The sequence below is a fragment of the Salvelinus sp. IW2-2015 genome, unplaced genomic scaffold, assembly GCF_002910315.2.
Source record: "Salvelinus sp. IW2-2015 unplaced genomic scaffold, ASM291031v2 Un_scaffold16431, whole genome shotgun sequence".
Taxonomy (NCBI): Eukaryota; Metazoa; Chordata; class Actinopteri; order Salmoniformes; family Salmonidae; genus Salvelinus; species Salvelinus sp. IW2-2015.
Window position 1 is genome coordinate 155,123 of NW_019957583.1, and position 21,800 is coordinate 176,922.

Consider the following 21,800-nt stretch of genomic DNA (forward strand, 5'->3'; position numbering starts at 1 on the left):
TCTGCCCACAAATTTTCTATAGGATTGAGGTCAAGGCTTTGTGATGGCCACTCCAATACCTTGACTATGTTGTCCTTAACTTCTCTGGGATATGTGGGACGCTAACGTCCCACTTGGCCAAAAGCCAGTAAAAATGCAGAGCGCCAAATTCAAATAAATTACTATAAAAATCAAACTTTCATGAAATCACACATGAAAGACACCAAATTAAAGCTACACTTGTTGTGAATCCAGCCAACATGTCTGATTTCAAAAAGGATTTACGGCGAAAGCACACCTTGCGATTATGTTAGGTCAGTACATAGCCACAGAAAAACACAGCCATTTTTCCAGCCAAAGAGAGGAGTAACAAAAAGCAGAAATAGAGATAAAATGAATCACTAACCTTTGATGATCTTCATCAGATGACACTCATAGGACTTCATGTTACACAATACATGTATGTTTTGTTCGGGAAAGTTCATATTTATATCCAAAAATCTGAGTTTAGGCGGGACGCTACTGTCTCACTTGGCCAAAAGCCAGAGAAAATGCAGAGTGCCAAATTCAAATAAATTACTATAAAAATCAAACTTTCATTAAATCACACATGAAAGATACCAAATTAAAGCTACACTAGTTGTGAATCCAGCCAACATGTCAGAATTCAAATAGGCTTTTCGGCGAAAGCAAACAATGCTATTATCTGAGGATAGCGCCATAGTAAACAAAGAGAGAGAAGCATATTTCAACCCTGCAGGCGCGACACAAAAGGCAGAAATAAAAATATAATTCATGCCTTACCTTTGACGAGCTTCTGTTGTTGGCACTCCAATATGTCCCATAATGTAACGACCGGGGTGTAGTGGGTGAGAAGTCAGGCGCAGGAAGCAGAGAGTTCAGGTTAGTGCTATACTTTTTAATGCACAAAAAACGATGAACATAAACCAACCCCACGAACCAAAGGGCGCATACCAAAACAAATGCCCCAAACACGGGGAACTTAAACAGTCCAGCAAAACCCATAAAAATGGGAAACCCGTAACACACAGACGTGTACACACGTACACCAAACAATCCCGCACAACCAGTAGGCGGGCCTGCTGGTAAATAAAGCCTGACTAATCAGCCTAAAACACAAACAGGTGAAGCCAATAAACAGAAAGGGGAAAAAGGGATCAGTGGCAGCTAGCAGGCCGGTGACGACGACCGCCGAGTGCCACCCGAACAGGAAGGGTAGCCACCTTCGGTTGGAGTCGTGACACATAAACATCACAAATGGTCCTTTTGTTCGATTAATTCCGTCGATATACAGTATATCCAAAATGTCCATTTATTTGGCGCGTTTGATCCAGAAAAACACTGGTTCCAACTTGAGCAACGTGACAAACAAATATCTCAAAGGTTACCTGTAAACTTTGCCAAAACATTTCAAACTACTTTTGTAATAGAACTTTAGGTATTTTTTACGTAAATAATCGATAAAATTGAAGACGGGATGATCTGTGTTCAATACAGGATTAAAACAAACTGTAGCTAGCTGTCAAGGATTCCAAAAGTGGTGAGTGAAGGAGTCAGGCGCAGAGAGCAGGGTAGTTCAAAACGGACGTGGATTTAATATTCCAAAATACCAGTGTTTGTGTGTGTGGTCACGCCACACACACAAGGGCGCGTAAAGTCCCAGTCCAAACAAACAGGACTTAAACAGAATAGGAACAGACACCACAAGAATGAACGAAACACCACAAACAGAAAAACAAGCCTGCACAAAAGTCGGCGGGCCAATTGGGTTTAAATAGCCCACAATCAAACCTAAACACAAAACAGGTGCAACAAATCAGACACAACTAACTGAAACAGAAAAGGGGATCGGTGGCAGCTAGTAGGCCGGCGACGACGACCGCCGAGCGCCGCCCGAACGGGAAGAGGCACCATCTTCGGCGGGATTCGTGACACTAGCTTTCTGGTCACGCGCCTCTATCTAACAGTACACAACAAGTGACCCTCGTTGAAGATGGCCGTACTTCTTCATTACACAAAGGAAAAAMCCTCAACCAATTTCTAAAGACTGTTGACATCCAGTGGAAGCGGTAGGAAATGCAAGAAGGTCAATTAGAAATCTGGATTCCCAATGAAAATCCATTGAAAAGAGAGTGACCTCAAAAAAGAAAAATCTGAATTGTTTGTCCTCTGGGTTTCGCCTGCTAAATAAGTTCTGTTTTACTCACAGACATGATTCAAACAGTTTTAGAAACTTCAGAGTGTTTTCTATCCAAATCTACTAATAATATGCATATCTTATCTTCTGGGGATGAGTAGCTGGCAGTTGAATTTGGGTATGCTTTTCATCCAAACGTGAAAATGCTGCCCCCTATCCTAGAGAAGTTAAGCCATTTTGCCACAAATTTGGAAGTATGCTTGGGGTCATTGTCCATTTGGAAGACCCATTTGCAACCAAGCTTTAACTTCCTGACTGATGTCTTGAGATGTTGCTTCAATATATCCACATAATTTTCCGTCCTCATGATGCCATCTATTTTGTGAAGTGCACCAGTCCCTCCTGCAGCAAAGCACCCCCACAACATGATGCTGCCACCCCCCTGCTTCCCGGTTGGGATGGTGTTCTTCGGCTTGCAAGCCTCCCCCTTTTTCCTCCAAACATAACGATGGTCATTATGGCCAAACAGTTCCATTTTTGTTTCATCAGACCAGAGGACGTTTCTCCAAAAAGTACGATCTTTGTCCCCATGTGCAGTGGCAAACCGTAGTCTGGCTTTTTTATGGCGGTTTTGGAGCAGTGGATTCTTTCTTGCTGAGCGGCCTTTCAGGTTATGCCGATTTAGGACTCACTTTACTGTGGATATAGATATTTTTGTACCTGTTTCCTCCAGCATCTTCACAAGGTCCTTTTCTGTTGTTCTGGGATTGATTTTCACTTTTCATACCAAAGTACATTCATCTCTAGGAGACAGAATGCGTCTCCTTCCTGGGCGGTATGGCGGCTGCGTGGTCCCATGGTGTTTATACTTGCGTACTATTGTTTGTACAGATGAACGTGGTACCTTCAGGCGTTTGGAAATTGCTCCTAAAGATGAACCAGACTTGTGAAGGTCTACAATTGTTTTCTGAGGTCTTGGCTGATTTCTTTTGATTTTCCCATTATGTCAAGCAAAGAGGCACTGAGTTTGAATTTAGGTCTTGAAATACATCCACAGATACACCTCCAATGGACTCAAATTATGTCAATTAGCCTATCAGAAGCTTCTAAAGCCATGACATCATTTTATGGAATTTTCCAAGCTGTTTAATGGCACAGTCTACTTAGTGTATGTAAACTTCTGACCCACTGGAATTGTGATATAGTAAATTATAAGTGAAATAATCTGTCTGTAAACAATTGTTGGAAAAATTACTTGTCATGCACAAAGTAGATGTCCTAACTGACTTGCCAAAACTGTAGTTTGTTAACAAGAAATTTGTGGTGGTTGGAAAACAAGTTTTAAATACTCCAACCAAGTGTATGTAAACTTCCGACTTCAACTGTAAGTAAGCATTTCACGGTAAAGACAACACTTGTTGTATTCGGCGCATGTGACAAAATAAGTTTGATTTGATTGTGACCAATTCCACCAAGAGAGACAGCAGTTTACTCTCTGTGATATTTTCATCAAGTAAACAAAAATGTCTGAACATCTATATCAGCATCTATTACTACTCATTCATGTTTTACAGAGCAGTGTTTTGAAATGTGCAGGTGGGTACATCATTTCAACTTGAACTAGCAGGTGCTTATAGCTCAGGCTGTAACTTGTCCTGTAGTCTGAAGCACTGATGGTTATCCACCGCAGTATTTATATCCCATTTGTGGAACTGACTGCCTGGCTGGCTGGTTGGCTGGCTGGCTGTGAGGATTAGTGGGAAACACAAGGGGAAGCATTTAAAAAATAAGATATCTGGTAGCTGAAAGTAAAAAAGGTAGGCCTCCATTTGGATACATTACATTGAATGTAGTTATCGTTAGTTGTTAAACACAATCCAGCACCTCAGCAGCTTTTTGTGAATATATCTCTTGTCAAGTCACATAGTTGTCGTTACTGTCATATTTGCAGTATTAAGTTTGAAAGTACTTATAAATTCTTAATTTGGCTGGTGGTTTACAAAGTATACCGTATTAACTTGATGCCATTTCAAGGCCTTGGCTGTGAACCAATCCAGACCTTAAACAATCTCTTACTATTAGGCTGTATGTGGAAGTAAAGGTATAGAAAGGAGTCTGGTTGCAGAGCATTGTGGCTGTTTCTGCTATTAAGACAAGAGAAAGAGACAGGGACTACGTTAGCATGTCGTTAGCATGTCCAGCAGCAGGATGTTGTAAATATCACATAGTGGCGTTCCCCATACACAGGCAGAAACGCAGGGCGGGAAGCAGAGATTTTACTGTCTGCTATTGCTTTCGCTGCTTAGTTTGGCCATAGTTCTCCAGTTAGAGAGCTTTTCTATCCAGTGTCTGTCTGATCTTATTACCCATGCAGACTTCCAGAGGGAAAGAGATTCCCCTCTGTCTGTTCCCATCTAGTGTTTCCATGGCATTTACAGAGGCCGTTCCCTAGCGCTTCATTCCTCAGTCACTGTTCATATGAAAGACAAAAGACTTTGCGCTCCGAACTCTGAGATTGTTCTTTGAATTGGAGATTGTGCTTTGAGCTGGTCTGGAGTAGCGTTGGTCAAGAAGACGGTAGGGGATTGTGATTCAGACAACAGGGCTTCACGAGAGTTTTTACTCGTATCTTACGCCAGGACAGACTGGCCATAATGCATAAGGGTGGTGACTTAGAGACCTTGTACGTCATTGCTCCTGTGACCGAGATGGATAGGACCGCGAGGTCTCCTCCAGAAATGCAATTCTCCATCCCCTTTGGTCCCTAAAAAAGATGACACCATTCCTGCAGGTTGCGCCTCACAGGCAATTTTAATGAAGGTAAATTGCTAACTAATTTATGCAACAAATAACTGCTTACAAATGTATTCAGTAATTTCATCCAAGGGCACGATGACCACTCATGGCTACTCATGATTTATTATTCTAATACAATATTGTTGCCATTGCAACAACTTTTTATTTTAGTTCCTTTCCCAATGCTGATACTACTGTTATATATATAATGTGACCTCGACGGTCTTGGTAGACAGTCATATTTAGTCAGGCAAACGCATGATCACAACAGAGCTGTAGAGATGAACCCTAGACAGAAGAGCCTTCACAAATGGCTGCTCTTCCCCTTGGTGTCCCGCCAACATAAGCTGTATTCAGACAGACTAATCTCTCCCTATACTTTGTTAAGCACCTGTGCAGGTGTGGAGACCACAGGGTAACTTAGAAATCATCTGCCCAGTCATTATGAGTGCTTAGATAAAAGCAATCAATCCAGACTGATTTAATTTGAAACGAACATAGGGTTAAAAACTTCCGTTGAACTTCATTCGGTTACCTTAATGCACCACGGAATGTACCATACAGTAAGTAGCAAGTGCTTATAATGCGGCAGTTATTGGTTTGTTTTTGTTCTTCAAGTGCCAAATTGATTTTTCAGTGAACTGTATCCATATCACTGTGAAAGTTCTTGCTTCCAAAAAAAGACGTGCAATAAAACATTCTTACACATACTGTAATATATTCTAAACCGCTCCTGTAGGTAAATCATTAAAGTGGTGTTTGATCTGCATTTGAGAAGGGTGACCTCCTTTAAGACTTGCGAAGTAGGATCAACCTTTGTTTTCCAGTAGCCCAGTTTATCACCTTTTCAAGGGATAGACTTGCAAAGAAACGGTTGTATGGATACTCAGTGTTTGGGACTACAGTATAGAAAGAATGTTGTTCTGTTCTTCTTGATAACAGCACAGGTTGAGTTGGAGCGGAGTGTGTTGGCCTGATGGTCAACTTGGTAAACCAGACTTCCAGTCTGATTATCAGAGCTGTGTTCCAATTGGTTGGTTTTGTGTCTATCTCAGAGGAGGGTGAACTCTTCCATCCATGTTTCTGTTTTACAATGTTAACAGAGCTTCATTACAAACATTGTTTTGGGGATTTCTGTCCAAAACATTTTATTACCACTCCACTAACCATTTACAAGATGTGGAGGGTTGTTGTGCTTTGCAGTTTCACATAATGGCACACAGCTGCAAATGTGTCCAGCAGTAGGCTATTCATTTGTTTTCAGCTTCAATGAGAGTTGGATATTTTGATTTTGTTTTATTCCCGGACATACAGTATAATATTACTTTGATTATGACATACATCGGTGAGGGCTTCTATTAGTCATGTTAACCATTCTGTCCATCGCTCTGCCCTTTTTTAATCTTGTCCGTCATTGACCTCCCATCTCCTATCTGTTGATGTTTTGGCCTGTGCTATAATTGCTCTATTTTTAGCCTGGTAAAAACATGCAGCTTCTGAATGTGTAATACAATCTATAATAACAGGGCACCTGAATGTCAATAAATAGCAATAATGTAATTGATAGCCTCTGTGTCTACAGTCTGTCTGGGATTACTGCTGAATCAGACAAAGAACCACGTACAGTAATCTAAACAAGTCTAACAGGTATTGCTGCCCTAGACCAAGGAACTGTTATCAGATAAGACACAGTTATATGATTATAATGTAGGTTCTATGTGTGCAATTGAACCATTCAAAAGTACATTGAAAATGTAGATTGATTTGAGTTTATTTATTTAATTTACTTTGTAAAAGTATGCTCGACAGAGTCATATAGGTCATTGCTGATACAAACGAGTGTACTCAATCACAATTTGTCCTTTTAAAATATTGAACCAGAGATTTCTCATAAATATGTATTAACTAAAATATTTCATCACATATTCCGAAAGGTGGAAAAGAAAATCTTATGTACACATTACGCCTTCACATATTCTGGTACCGTATGCATTCTCTTCAATTCTAGACAAGATAATAGAATAGTGCAAACATCAGACAAACACACGAGCAACAGTAGTTTCTGCAAAGCCATTTCTCGGGTGTTGAGATGCATACTTGATTATCAGAGCAAACAGTGAAATAGGTGAATTTTTATGACTGAAACATTTCAGTATTATTATTTTTTAAATATATTGTTTCACCTGCAATGTCTAATTGGACATTCTACTAATGGATCTCCTCTGCCTTTTAGTGAATCAGCAGTTAGAATGAAGATTCTCGTTCTTGGAGCTAAATAAAATGCAGTTACGACAAAAGGAAAAAAAAATTTTTTATTGCCTCAAGGTCATCCCCAGTGTTAGGCTGGAATGTTTCAAGGTCATCAATCTGGAAAGTTGTTGCATTTCACATGAATAAATTAAACAGTATTAACAACCCCAGCTGTGTTTTACAGACAGACACATGCAAATCTAGAGCTCCAACAACATGGAAAACTGGATCAAATTGCACTCCTCCAGGGAGGGCAGATTATCTGATCATGAGGTGTGATTGTGCTCAATGTACCGTCACCACCATTGACTTCATATCGTCATTTCCTGGTAGCTACTGCAGGAAACTTCATCTGGGCAAAGGCACCTCTTCCCTCCTGTCCAGACTGGCAGCCATCGTTTTGGGACTGCGTGGTCGATTCAGGCCAATCGCGGTCAGGCCTCTGGCTTTGAACAGTTGGTCTGATCCCCAGTGGAGGCAGAGGGGGCAGGGGCAAGTGGCGGGATTGTGCATCACATTGGAATGGGGGTAGAGAGCTGTTGGGGGTAGACCACCCGGCCTGGGGTAGGGGGAGTGAGAGAGGTGCAGGGGATCCAGTGGCCTGAGGGGTGCAGCGAAGGGGCTGGGAACGGAGGGGGCACCTGCCCCCACCCCGAGGTGAGAGTAGAGGTGCAGGGGGAGGTGGGGGAGAAAGGGGTAAGGTAGGCCTGCTGCAGCCTGGCTCACCATAAGGGCACACAGGTTGGGGTCCAGGGGGTGTGGCCAGCTGAGAGAGTGACGCTGCCTCTTGTCCTTCATTCGCCTGTTTTGGAACCATACCTGGGGTTGGGGAGGAGAGAAAGGAGGATGAGAGGGGAAGGAAGGAGGGACCAACCGAAATGCCCAATTAACCTGGGCTGCTTCACATTTCTCAATGATAAATTACAGTAGACCCACACTATAATACATCACAAATGTGCTTTGTTTGGGTTACATTCAGGTAAGGTTGGACCATCACTGTTAAACTGGTAGTCCGGGAGCCTGAACGGACACTCCCTACCTATAAAAAAGTAAATGACAGAAGCTGTTGCTAAACTCCCTCATTTATGAAGTCATGCCTTCCATTCCTTGTCATTCATAAAAAAAATCTCAAATAGTTGAGATAAATGTCGTTAATATGCATATTAAAGTGACTAAGTTGGTCAGGGCCCCTGCATAAGGCAGGCTGCTTGGCTGTCAGTATGCCAAGTGTAGGCTTAACTCTAAAAATGAACAAGGAAGAGAGGTAAAAACTCATTTGAAATTTAAATTAGAATTTCCATGTGTGCAGTAGGGTAAGCTACCTTGATTGTGGTCTCGGGGAGGTTCAGTGCTGTCGCCAGTTCGCATCTCCTCGGTCGAGAAACATAGCTCTCTTTGAGGTATTCTTGCTCCAGGCGGGACAGTTGTTCCCGGGTAAAGGCAGTTCGGTGTCGCCGACTGTGGTCAATCAAATTGACTGAGCTGCGCGGGCATGGCTCATCTCCATGTCCACTGTTTGTATCAACCACTATGGCGACCGGCGTTTCCCTGCCCTCTGCAACTGAAAATACAAAACATTGAAATAAAGTTAAATGAAAAAGAGCAGCTTTGATTTCATTTGAGAAATTAACGTGCATGTCTGTTGCGAACTGTTTCAATCCAAACTTCTCAACAGAATAGGATAGGCCTACTATTCGAAAAGAATACCAAACAGAAGTCTATCACGGTCGTTGTTGTCTAGTCGAGATATAACTCCCGTAGCATAATATTTGGCAATGTATTGTCCATGCGTAATAACGCGTACGTTACTAAAGTAGCACGGGCCTAAAAGTGAATAGCCTAAGAACACTTTATCGCTTGGCATGTGCAAGCCAAGGCTACAGACAACTACGAGATTTGAGAATACTTTAGGGCTACTTACGCATATTGCCGTTTCTTTTCTGATATATGTGTCCTGGCTTCAAGTTTAAACCAAGTTTACTCCTTTATAAATGTTGGCGTAAAATTAAAATTATTCCCAATGCGTGGGCCACTGTATCATCCAAAATTGATAACGCCAAAGTTGGTGTCTCTCTCCTTGCCTTGTTGACGCACTGTCTGTTGACTCGAGCCAAGTTCGTTTACAGAGAGGGGATGAGTTGTTTTTGTCGCCCGGTTTGAACCCCCCTCCTTTCTCTCCTTCTTTCTGTCTTTTATATCTCCCTGGTCGAGACATCTTTTGCTAATGAGAGACACGGTCTATCCGCCAAGGCGCCGCCTGGTCGCAAGGAGGGAAGGAGGTGTTCAATTGTCTTTGGTCTCCGACCAGTCTTTGTACTTTTGTTATGGAGAATTAAGATCGACCTCCCTTTCCTTACTGTCACAGAAGCTTCCCTGTCGAACTAGACCAACCCTCATTGTTCTGTGGCGTTTGATGTTTGTATTTCGGGAAGTCAATCATTAGAACCCTAATGTTTGTAAATTGCGTAAATGTGAGGTACAACCTGCACAAAGGCAGAAAGCCCGGCATTTAACATTTTCTCAGATATTGTTGACGACTTAATACATTTTAGACATATAGTTTGGCATAAATAGTATTTAAAACACCAACTCATACACTGGTATAATTACACCTATGTAAACACATGTGACGATGATGATGTTAATGATTATTGAAACAGAGGCATGCTTTAAAACATTGTAAAACATATTATTGATAGGCTACAGAGTCAAACAGAAATATTAACGTAGCTACATGTATTTAACACATTTTAAATTAAATATGATTCCTAAATGTATCAGAGTCCCCCGTTGAAATAGGAGTTGGTACCTATAAAATCAGAGGAAATAGCCTACCTTAAGTGCTTACTAATGTGTCAATATAGTTGCGCCTAGTGCGCACTTGTAAATGGGGTGCTAGTTGACTGATCAATGGGATCATTGGATTATGTTCCATCAGAACACTGTTACAATGCTTAATCCAGTCCTGATCCCATCGATGATTAAAGAGTGTTAATTCAACTAGCTAGGCCAAGCGTCAAACACTGAGGGGATCGATTATTTATTCTATTGAGCAGATTTGTTCATCATAGACCTAAACGAAATCTGATGCATAGCCGCCTAACTCTCTCATTAATTTGTCACTGTGAAAAATGAATTGCAGAGATGGCTGAATCGATGCGTCGCCCTCATTCTGGATAGGCTATCTAAAATGGAAAAGCATGGGAACGTAATTTTTGTGTAATTGGTGAATAGGAAGTGTTAGTTGTCACACGCTCGCCTCCGGGTAGGCTATACGACTGGTGGAAGAGCCTCTGCATCTCTTTGTCCCGCTCCCCAACGTATAAACCTTTCCTTGCCCCAATAAACGTTGCCTTGCCCCAGCGGAGTGGTCATGGAAATCGGGACCAGCGGGAAAGTGGAGAGGGGTGGCAGCCTGGGTGCGCAGTAGTCCACCACTCTATCAGACGTAGACAGACAAGAGCATGCACGTGGTTAGATCTGCGGACATGGCGCTGAAGGATGGCTTAGGCTACTGCTATCCCCCAAGTGGATGTTTGTATTGTTATACATAGACTCTTTGATCACAAATGGCCGAGTGGCTCCACGTTGATTGACTGTTGTCTTCTGTCTAGAGGCAAACCGGGTCAAACCAGGTCCAATGGCGCTTGCAATACAGGGTAATTATTATGTGGGATCATCGACATGATTGATATCAGCCACTAAACGTCTGCAAAGTGGGAAGTTTGCACATTCTCTCTTTACTTAAAATATATATATATAATTAACTGACAATCATCCTGGACATTCAGACGGAGCAAATAACCAGAAAGTCATATTTGGCCGTTATTCAATCAAAATTGGACTACAAAATAATGTTCCAAATGCGAATACAACTTAATTCGATGTGTGAAACATCGATGTTCTGGACATCTGTATCTTCTCTACCCCAATATAGACGTTAACCACACACGTCTATCTAGTATTATACAGAGAGACTAACAAATCAAAAACAAAACAGTTTACGCTTAAATTACCTATCTCTGATTTCAATTCAATAGGTCACATGAATGCATTCTGCTATTAGACTATATTGGCTAAATATAGGCCTACCTTCTGAGCTTCCCATAGTGTATACCCTCCCATGTTTTGGGGGCAGAAAAGGGGTAGTGGGTTAAGGCACTGAGCGCCCCCTTATGATCAGACCACTAACTGCTCACGTTCGAAGGCTTTCATTGAACGAGTGTGCAGAGTACCACCTGTGGGCGCGTCACCGAGTTGAAAATTAACATTTGGATGGAGGAGCATATACAGCTCTGGAAAAATTAAGACACCAGTGCAAAATTATCAGTTTCTCTGGTTTTACTATTTATAAGTATGTGTTTGGGTAAAATTAAATGTTTTGTTTTATTCTATAAACGAGCCACAGACAAGCCACAGACAAGCCACAGACAAGGTTGTCCTGGAAGAAAAGTTGCTTCCTTCTGCTCTGACAATGTTCCCAAACTCTGAGGATTGGTTTTTACAGCAGGACAATGCTCCATGCCACACAGCCAGGTCAATCAAGGTGTGGATGGAGGACCACCAGATCAAGTCCCTGTCATGGCCAGCCCAATCTCCAGACCTGAACCCCATTGAAAACCTCTGGAATGTGATCAAGAGGAAGATGGATGTTCACAAGCCATTAAACAAAGCCGAGCTGCTTGAATTTTTGCGCCAGGAGTGGCATAAAGTCACCCAACATCAATGTGAAAGACTGGTGGAGAGTATGCCAAGACGCATGAAAGCTGTGATTGAAAATCAGGGTTATTCCACCAAATATTGATATCTGAACTCTTCCTAAGTTAAAACATTAGTATTGTGTTGTTTAAAAATGAATATAAACGTATTTTCTTTGCATTATTCGAGGTCTGACAACACTGCATATTTTTTGTTATTTTGACCAGTTGTCGTTTTCTGCAAATAAATGCTCTAAATGACAATATTTTTATTTGGAATTTGGGAGAAATGTTGTCAGTCGTTTATAGAATAAAACAAAAATGTTAATTTTACCCAAACACATACCTATAAATAGTAAAACCAGAGAAACAGTTCATTTTGCAGTGGTCTCTTAATTTTTTCCAGAGCTGTAGTTAGACATCTATAGAGGATGGATCAATAAGCTAATTAATCAGGAGGACTGATAAGCTTGCTTGAAATATTGATTTTCCGTTCCCAGTTAAAACAATGATAGCTGACCTTCGTTTCGTAGCGTTCCGATCATCGTTAGAACCTGAACCTTCTATCTTTAGTATCGGATGTGGTTCGCGGAACCTTCGTTATTAACGTGGCTCTTAAAAACCTCCGCACATCTTCGAGTGATCCAGACCACCGCTATCAGCCGAAGTGCACACATACAAAGTGCTCTTCCGCGGCAAAAACGAAGAAGAAAAAAGTATGTCTGTGACAGCAGAGAACTTCAGAACGAAGTTGACTACAAATGCAAAGTTGCCATAGTATTTGGAATTGTTACAAACAAGTGAAGGATAAATTAAAAACCACGGCTGACTGCATTAAGCTACATGGGCCGGCCTATAGCCTATTTCAATCATATTGAAATCAATTTCATGTTCAATCAATTGAGTTCTATTTTGCGACTAGGCTACTGTCTGTCATTTTTGCCAAGTGTTTGATGGTGTATGCCAACGTTTGGGCAATGATGTGCCCCATATGTGATTTAGACCATTATTATTGGGTAAACATAATAAGCCGCATCAATAGCCTACTGCAGCAATAGGTGGTAGTATCTCTCTGGGATCTGATCCGTCGTCAGTTTTGTGGAATAATTTGAATGGAGAAAGCTGATCCGTGAGCAGCGCTGCTTTTCTTTCCATCCTACATACACATGGTCTAACGACGCACTTATCGAACATTCTCTCGACGTGCTTGTTGACCCATAAATAAAGATGCATCTGGTACGATCATATCATAATGCTTAATAGAGGCAGTGTGCACTCCTTGTGACGTGTGTGCACCACGCATGTTTTCACCACGTGCGCCTTCCCGCACCTAATCTGCACTGTAGGTAAGCGTCAAACCATTGGGCGAGGGGGACAAAACACCTGTTATTGAATATTTTGACAAGAATACACTCTTTAATTGATTTACCCAACTTCATTTCAAGTTCACTATATTACATAAGGTAGAGGAAAATAAACCTTTGCGCAAATGCATTAACGTCGATAAAAGATTTACGCCCATTTGGACGCGAATCGCTCTGTATGTCATTGACTGAAAAATATACAATGTGACAATTGCAGTATAGGCTACCTTATCTATATGTTTACAAAACTATTTTTAAATATTGATGACGTCATTAGTAGCAGTAGTACCTTCATTAGTAACAGTGACGTTGGATTGACATATCGCCTCTTGATAACACAGATGCTAAAACGACCTGTCAGAGATGAAGCAAAAAGAAATCAATACAAAATAACCGATGAAGCAGTGGCAGACAAACGGATCCACCGAGGCCTATAGCCTATATTCTGTGCGTGTGAAGCTTATATTTGTTTCCCCAACATAAACAGTACCAGTGTGGGTCCCTCTTGACTGCACACAGACCACATCTGCTTCGGTCTTGACAAAGAGGGCATGGGCCTTTGCCAAACGTCGTTAAATTAACAAACTCCAGTTTCAGTCAAGGGAGAAGGATTGGCATCGGCTCAAGAATTTTGTTCGACTCCCACCGATCTCTACAGGGGCGGTTGGTTTATTTTGGTCTCAAAAAAGAATAGGCGTCGCGTTGAGGCGTAATGAAACGCACGGAACAGCTTCAAATGGCAGAGTCGTTCGTTCTCTGGTCCAATATGGCAAACCGAATGTTAACGACACTCTGCAATATGTAAGAAACATGACATCACCAATACCCTCATGGGGTTGCTCAACATGCACGAACGTTTAATGAATTGTTTTAATCGTGGGTGGTGACATGGCTGGTTGGTCCATCATCATTTTTAATCAATTAGACTTGAAAATCGTAGGCTGACTTAAATGTTCTAAAACGTTTAATGAACACAATAAGCCTAGCACTAGTGCTAATGGCCATTTTTGCCTAGACAAAAAAAAATGGCAAATGCATAGTTCTAGCATAACTCAATTGATTCCTGAACTGAAAGAATATACGTTGAATCATAACCACTGCTTCCATAATATCACATTTCGTGAAATAGTCCTATACACCATATTTAGGCCTACGTTTAGGACAGCAAGGGAGGCGGCTACAAAGTTATTTTGTAAAATGGCCTGATTATGAAATTAAATAAATGCTATTGGAATTAGTTTGGTAGGGGAAATCTATCATATAAATCTTCCATCAAATGGTGCAAAAACGAATCAGCTATAGGTTACCTATGCCATATGACGAATTCCATACAGCTGTATGATAACAGACAGTCACGCACCTTTGTCATTAATATGTAGGCTAATATTCATTTCTGCAACCCATTCCGATTATTTCTAATTTAGGATATGTTTTGTTTGCTAAAACTAACGAAAACGGTGGCATTAGCCATCATGGGTGGAAAACATTCGGAGAAAGTGGAACTAGAATGAAAAAAAAATCTGAACAAATGACAACTAGATATTTGATTAAGCTTTATCGTTCACGGGCAACAATTAAATTGTGATTTTGATCCTCTGACCTGAGACCTGAAACTAAAATTGACAATGAAGGTCTGCGTTTTATTAATTGAAGGATCATTCCTTCAACGAATATCGGCCAGGACCTCATTTCCCAGTTGGTTTGTACCTTAACACAATCATGTTATTACAGGATTATTACAATACATGCCTAATGATAGTCATTTCAATATTTATTAGTAAGCTTAGGCCTATAATTTGACCAAACATTTTGTTTCTTGTGAGGGGACAAAACAACCGTGCGTAAATGTTGACGACGAGGTTTCTTATGGATAGTGTACTTGTCATCTTAAACGTTCACCTCGTTTTGGATTTATCGAATACGTTGTTCCAGAAATATTTCCTGTTATATATGCTGCACATTAGCCCACATTGTAACAACCGCCTTGGATTTGAATGTTTGGTTATTTTAGTTATTGCCCTACCACCATATCATTGTCAAACCAACCCAGCGCAATCAAACGAATATAGGCTCCTTTGCCCCACTGCTATTAGACAAAGCAGAAGCATAATATTTTACTATTAAAAGTAGAGTATGCATAATTATTATTAAAACATGAAGACTGGAGCATGTATATGCAGTATTCGTTTTCATTGATGGACATTATTGAAGTTCACAAAACTATTAAAAGTGTGCCTACTTGGAAATGCATTCTCTTCATAATAGGGAAACAATTGCTTTTCCCTCTCCAAGATGTTACGTCAGAACACCATTATTAGTCTGCCAAACCCAAAACGTATATTCTGTGTCATTGCCATAGATATTTGGTTATAGTAAAGTTTTGTTTTAGCACTTTTCGTAACAAATTGCCAAGATGTTCTAGCAACTGAATTTGAGTCATCCAACTGATAACGTGAACATATAGGCTACGCCCACAATGAAAATCTTCAGCCTAGAGTAGACAGAATGGCTGGTGCGTAAACTGTGCGTAATGGCGCTCATGTAGGCCTATACCGTTTTTCAGGTAAGGATCTTGTTACCTTCCTTGGCTCTCGTCTCTGCATCCATTAACTCAGGTTGGTTGAACGACTGCACAGACCGCCATTATAAAACGAAGATGAAAGTGTGTAATGATTCGAGCCGGGGTATTTACTGTGCCCAAGCTGAAACAGAGCGCAAGGCACTGCCTGGAACTGCGTGGGAATTCTCTGCCATAAACGCTTTTATTCCTCCAAGTTTATTATCTGGACTGAAATCTAAACGCCAGTCATAATTATCCGACTAGGCTGCCAGTGTCTCTTGCAGCTCGGTCATAATGTTTGGGGTCATTATACAGATATATGTCTGTCCGTTACTCAAAACAAAATTGAGTTGATTATTCTGTACTTTTACAGTTCAAGCTTAAACTTGGGTTGTGTCGATGGTGAATCTATTAGAAATGGGAAACTGAACCACTGAAACGTGCACCTCAGTCATTATGGATTTCCTAAATACCATATTATCCAGCCTATCCTAATTTAGAACAGCCACCCAAGTTTTGGTTTAGTGTTAAAATTATTTTGCCGTTATGTTGTAGATGACAGAGTAAACGAAGTTACTCACTCATTGCCAAGTAAGGCAACTTCATATAGGCGTAGCGTATGTAGGTCTACAAAAGGCAGGTCAGGTGCATGGCGGCCTATTATATATATATTTTTTTAACTTCGATAGATTTCAGAATACTAGTAGGTCTATTGTTGAGAATGTTCTGTCGACTTTCAGTTCGGATGGTTTCTTTTTACATTTTCCTTCTATCAAAATATAAAAAATACGTGATTTAAATTGGCTAGAGTGATAGTCTATATGCGATTGTGTCTTATTTTGCCCAATTTAATCTTTTCGGGGGGATTTATTTAAGGGGATTTATTTTCTTAATAATAAACTACTCCGGGTCACCTTTACTTTTCTGTCTGCAATATCGATAAAAAATAAAAAAAGATTTACCGATGAAGTAGTATTTTCATTCTCACTTGATCTGTTTTATGCTATTCACAATCTAATAATGTAGGTTGCTATCTGTAATGGTCCATATTTGCCAATATTTTAGATAAATATCTTCCAAATGAGGGATATTCATGATACAGAAAATGTTAATTGCTATTTGTATTTTTCTGAGGAGGGATTCCTAAGTTGCCTTCTGTCTTAAACTATGTACTTAAATATGTTTTATTTCAGTCGTGGCTCAACGTGCCTGCCTAGTTGCTAGTTTGCTGCATAATGCCATTATGGTGTCTTATAATTCGTGATTGTATCATGTTAGAACAATAGTTGACGGTATATGTGGGCTAAAAGTGAATCCATCAATGTTGTCAATAACTATGGAAGCAAATGGTAATTTTGACCACATACATATCCCGTTGGCATGTTTTCATCCTACCTATATGTCCAATTTGATGAGACATCAACGCAATAGGTACATTTTTGCCATTTAAAATGATCAAAATGATTTTTCACTGTGGTGCTACCCTAAAAAGGTACAAACTGCAAGGGTACAATTATCTACCTATAACTAATGATACAAAGGACGTACCTTACAGGGTAAGGGAAAGGGGGATGCCTAGTCAGTTGTACAACTGAATGCATTTAACTGAAATGTGTCTTCCGCATTTAACCCAACCCCTTTTACCTTGTCGGCTTGGGGATTCAACCCAGCAAACTTTCGGTTACTGGCCCCACTACAGTGATAAGAATTTGTACCCCATTAAGTACAATTCGGCACCTTTTTTTCTGAGAGTGTAGAGCTCTAATAAATCTGACCCAAATCAGTGAATCCCAATGCCAGCCTCTGATGGAGTACCTATTGTATTTGCCTATACCACTAAGGGGCTAATGGACGGATCACTCACTATGCTTGTGAACCATGTCTTATATCCTCAACATAGTTAATTAGGTGCATCACCCCATTCAAAAACATTGTTCGCTCCTACAGACTGTGGCTTACTATATAAAGCAGGAAGACAGGCATCGAGGCATTCAGTTACTGTTCGATTGAACGTTAGAATGGGCAACATGAGTGACCTGAGTGACTTTGAGCGTAGTATGATTGGCAGTGCCAGGCGCGCCGGTTCCAGTATCTCAGAAACAGTCGGCCTCCTGGGCTTTTCACACATGACAGTGTCTAGGGTTTACCGAGAATGGTGCGACAATCAAAAAACATCCAGTCAGCGGCAGTCCTGTGGGCGAAAACAGATTGTTGATGAGAGAAGTTGAAGGAGAATGGCAAGAATCCTGCCTAGTGTCAATGGTACAGGCTTGTGTCGGTGGTGTAATGATGTGGGAAATCTTTTCCCGGCACGACGTTAGGTCCCTTGATACCAACTGAGCAACATTTGAACGCCACACCTTGTAGAATCAATTTCCCAAAGAATTCAGGATGTTATGGTTCCAAAGCAGGGTCCGCCCCGGTACTAGATGGGTGTACCTAATAACCTGACCACTGAGTGTACATGTCATTAAGGCCCTAAACCATGGCAAGGAAGGTGCCCAACAAGGCCAATGCAGGCATCCCAGTAAAAACAGTGAATGGTGTACAGTAGAGTAGTGTCGGCTATATTCAGAGACTGCTACTAAAGATCACGTGAGAAGGCAATAAACCGTGTCAACATTATGGCCCATCTCCATGACAATCTGTGGGACCCCAGTTATGAATCAAATGGCAGCCTGGTTTTGTGGTTAAGATAATTGACTTTTGTAGTTATTCGAGTATTATGTGAAATGTTGTACTGAGAACTAAAGCCTTGGGTGTAACTTACCCAGATAATACTGTGCAGTACATAGATTGTTGAAATGAGCCCCAGCCTCCTGAAAGTCGCAAGATTGCCAGGTCTGTTTTTTGTGGGTTGTGCTTCATGGGCCTACATGGTTTTAGGTGATGCCTTGCGCGGGCGGACACACACACACACACACGTATAAACACACACACCATCTAAGGTCTGAGTCCTAACTTTAGATGTGTAACTAAAATTTCCTCCCAACTCTCCCGCAGACATCACTGTTAGTTACACATGCATGTTTGTTGGGTTAGGATTCCCTGACAGAGTAAAGGACATCCACTCATAATGAGGGGTCTATGCCTTATCTTAATTCTAAACATGTGCTTTTAGTGTAGTGTCCTGTTCTACGCAGGTATGCTCCTTCCTGTACGATCAAAGCTTTTCTGAAAGAAGTCATACTGTGTATTGTCTTGTAGGACAATTATTCCAGTTAGTAGGACAATTATTCCAGTTAGTAGGACAATTATTCCAGTTAGAATGAGTCAATCTTCTTTCGTGGACAGTTTTTCATCTGCTAGTTTGTTCTTACAGAATGCCATTCAAATTACACACTTATTACCGTACATCTTATGTTACCAGTCATATGTCAACTATATCCACTTGTTATAACAGTTCCATTATAAATAGCAAAGAAGGACTTAAATTGGTATTCAACAATACCCATGTTGATGTGAACTGGTTGAAATGAAATGAACTGACACCACACTGCAATAACACGCCACAGAACAGTGACAACTGGACATTGAAATGATCTCTATTGTGGCTTTATGATAGTCAGGGTTATAGGGTTGGTGCTAACGATCCGTTATGATTCCCTTCGAAGGAGCATGGTCATTTTCATAACATCTTTATGTGAATACAATGACAGGCTGCCTGTGTGTGATGCGTCACACTACCCTCGTCGTTTTCATCATTGTTGAGTATGTATCTGAGACAGGGAACTTCATTTGGAATATATTTGAAAGTTCTTCAAATAGTTCCAAATGGTAAAACAATTTGTTAAGGAATCTGAAGATTCTTCCCGACTTTGTATCTAGGCTAAAGCTCAAGAAAGCATGCACTCGTTTACCATTATTCCAACCATTTAATGGCGGTGCATTTGGAAGCAGTTAGAGACATTTATATAACCACATAATAGCCTCTCTATCTTACTAAAGTATTGTAACACCCAACACTCTTTTCTTTGGTGCTGGCGGACATAAAGGACATTTGGAATAAATAGCCATCAGGCTACTTCAATATCGTATATTTCACAACTTGATTTCATGTTAAATACTGCCACTGTTTACTCACCCAGTTTAACAAGCTCCGTAACAGTAATTAAGTCGTTTAGATTTTTGTATTTTGTGTTACCATTGTGGCTATAATGATTAGGATGATGGTGATTTGTTGTTGTTGAGGATGATTATGTAGGGATACTAGTTATAAAGGCCATTAGTAAGCAGCACCAATAAGCTTTTTACTTCAGTGCTGAAACATGGTTTCGTTTCCTCAAACTTTTCACACTATTTATTCTAGCTACACTTTGACTATAGGGGTGATGCTGGGGCTGCTGCTGCTGCTGCTGATACTTGGTTGATACCTTTAGTGGTTTAATTAACAACCTCATCTAGCTACATTAATTACCACACTGCAGTTATAATATTGCATTATTCTGAGCCTGAAAAATAGCCTGACTTCATGTTCATTGAAATGACCTTGATCTGGTCTGTCAATTTGACCTTTTGACAACTGTTATGTATTAGTAACCACATACTGCTTAACATTCTGTCGGAAATTATAGCAAAATGGCTGAATGGTGTTGATTGTCATTAATAGCAAGCGTCAAATGTGATAGTAGTTTCGATAGAGCAGTGAAATGAATTATGCTGCAGATCAAATAGGATTAAACATGCTTTTTTTCCCCTTGCGTAAAACTCTAGATTAGAATTTAAGCCTTAAGTATTGATGTTAATGGCTGTGAAGCGTGAAAATGGAAGTTACACGGCTGTAGCTCACGCTTTTAAGTACAAACAAATAAAAACATCTCTTCTTTCACGCATGTCAGGCTGTCAAACCAGCTCTTTGAAAATGTAATTTAAAAACTCAACCAAAATCTGCTTTAAAAAATATAGATTTTCGACTAATTTACTATACAGGAAAATGTATTTTTGCCTCCCTATTATACTCACTCCTCTATAATGGCGACTCAGCATGCAAGGTTCATATATGGACAATGTTTCATGGGCAGAAAAATGATCAAAATAATGAAACTATAGGCTAGTCTATAGAGCTATGTCGATGTTTTGTCAGTCGTCAATATCTTTTTATTTAGAGTTTCAACTGAATAGACAGGCTCTACCATACTTTAAAATGGTGCATAATATTATATGACGTTCAATTTAGGCAAACGTTTAATCTTCCGTGCGCGGTAGATCAGTATGGTGAAGATATATTTACACGGAAAATAGAAAAGAACGTGAAAATGCCTAGTGTCCAACAACCTTAGGCTATTACAATACTGCAACCACGTCTGCTGTAAGTTAAAGCATGTTGCTTGCATTTGCATTTTTGCAAATATTCAGTTGACAAAATGTAGACCTAGAACAACTTTATAACAATGGAATAGGTTACTTTGATTAGTATGTATTGTGCTCCACGAATCCACKTTAGAAAACATAAATAGCCTACTATTAGGTAATTGAATGTATCCCGAAAGTCTCATTGAGGACTTAAACCTCATGGCGAAAGAGTGGCCCCTCTCATAAAACTGTTCAGCCTCAGGCCTGCGGTAGTGACTTGAGGTGAAACGCCCAACCTGTCCTCTGCACCAAATGGTGGTTCTTTAGAGATTGCAAATACTGTAAAAGTCTGCTTTGACATCTGGTTCATATTTAAAGAAACTGTTACTATATGGAAAGTATTTGTCGATAATTCACCCAATGGTTCGTTGTTAGGGTCTTGTTTTCAGAATGTTGATGCCATATTTATGTCCATTGTTCACATAAATTAAATCAAAATTTCGGGATCCAGCATTTCCATCAGGAAGAAAAGTTATAGGCTACATGTCTTCTTAATACAGAGGGTTGGACATATTTCAGAATCAAGCCAAATGGGGCAGGCGTAGAAACACACAAGGGGCTAAATGGGAGGCCATGGCAACACGCCATATCTGCCAAATGCTCAGGGGTGCAATGGGAAATGACATGACATTTGCAAAGGGTTA

The 21,800-nt window shown here is 40.5% G+C and overlaps 1 protein-coding gene across 1 annotated transcript; it reads right to left on the reverse strand.

The window, feature by feature from the left end:
• Positions 1 to 6,726: 6,726 nt before the first annotated feature.
• Positions 6,727 to 9,378, reverse strand: eve1 (even-skipped-like1). The gene is made up of 3 exons (XM_024146530.1): positions 9,105 to 9,378; positions 8,506 to 8,744; positions 6,727 to 8,002 (listed from the first exon to the last, which is right to left on the reverse strand). The coding sequence occupies exons 1-3, from the start codon at positions 9,106 to 9,108 to the stop codon at positions 7,532 to 7,534; spliced, it is 714 nt and encodes a 237-aa protein (XP_024002298.1). The 5' UTR covers positions 9,109 to 9,378; the 3' UTR covers positions 6,727 to 7,531.
• Positions 9,379 to 21,800: the final 12,422 nt, after the last annotated feature.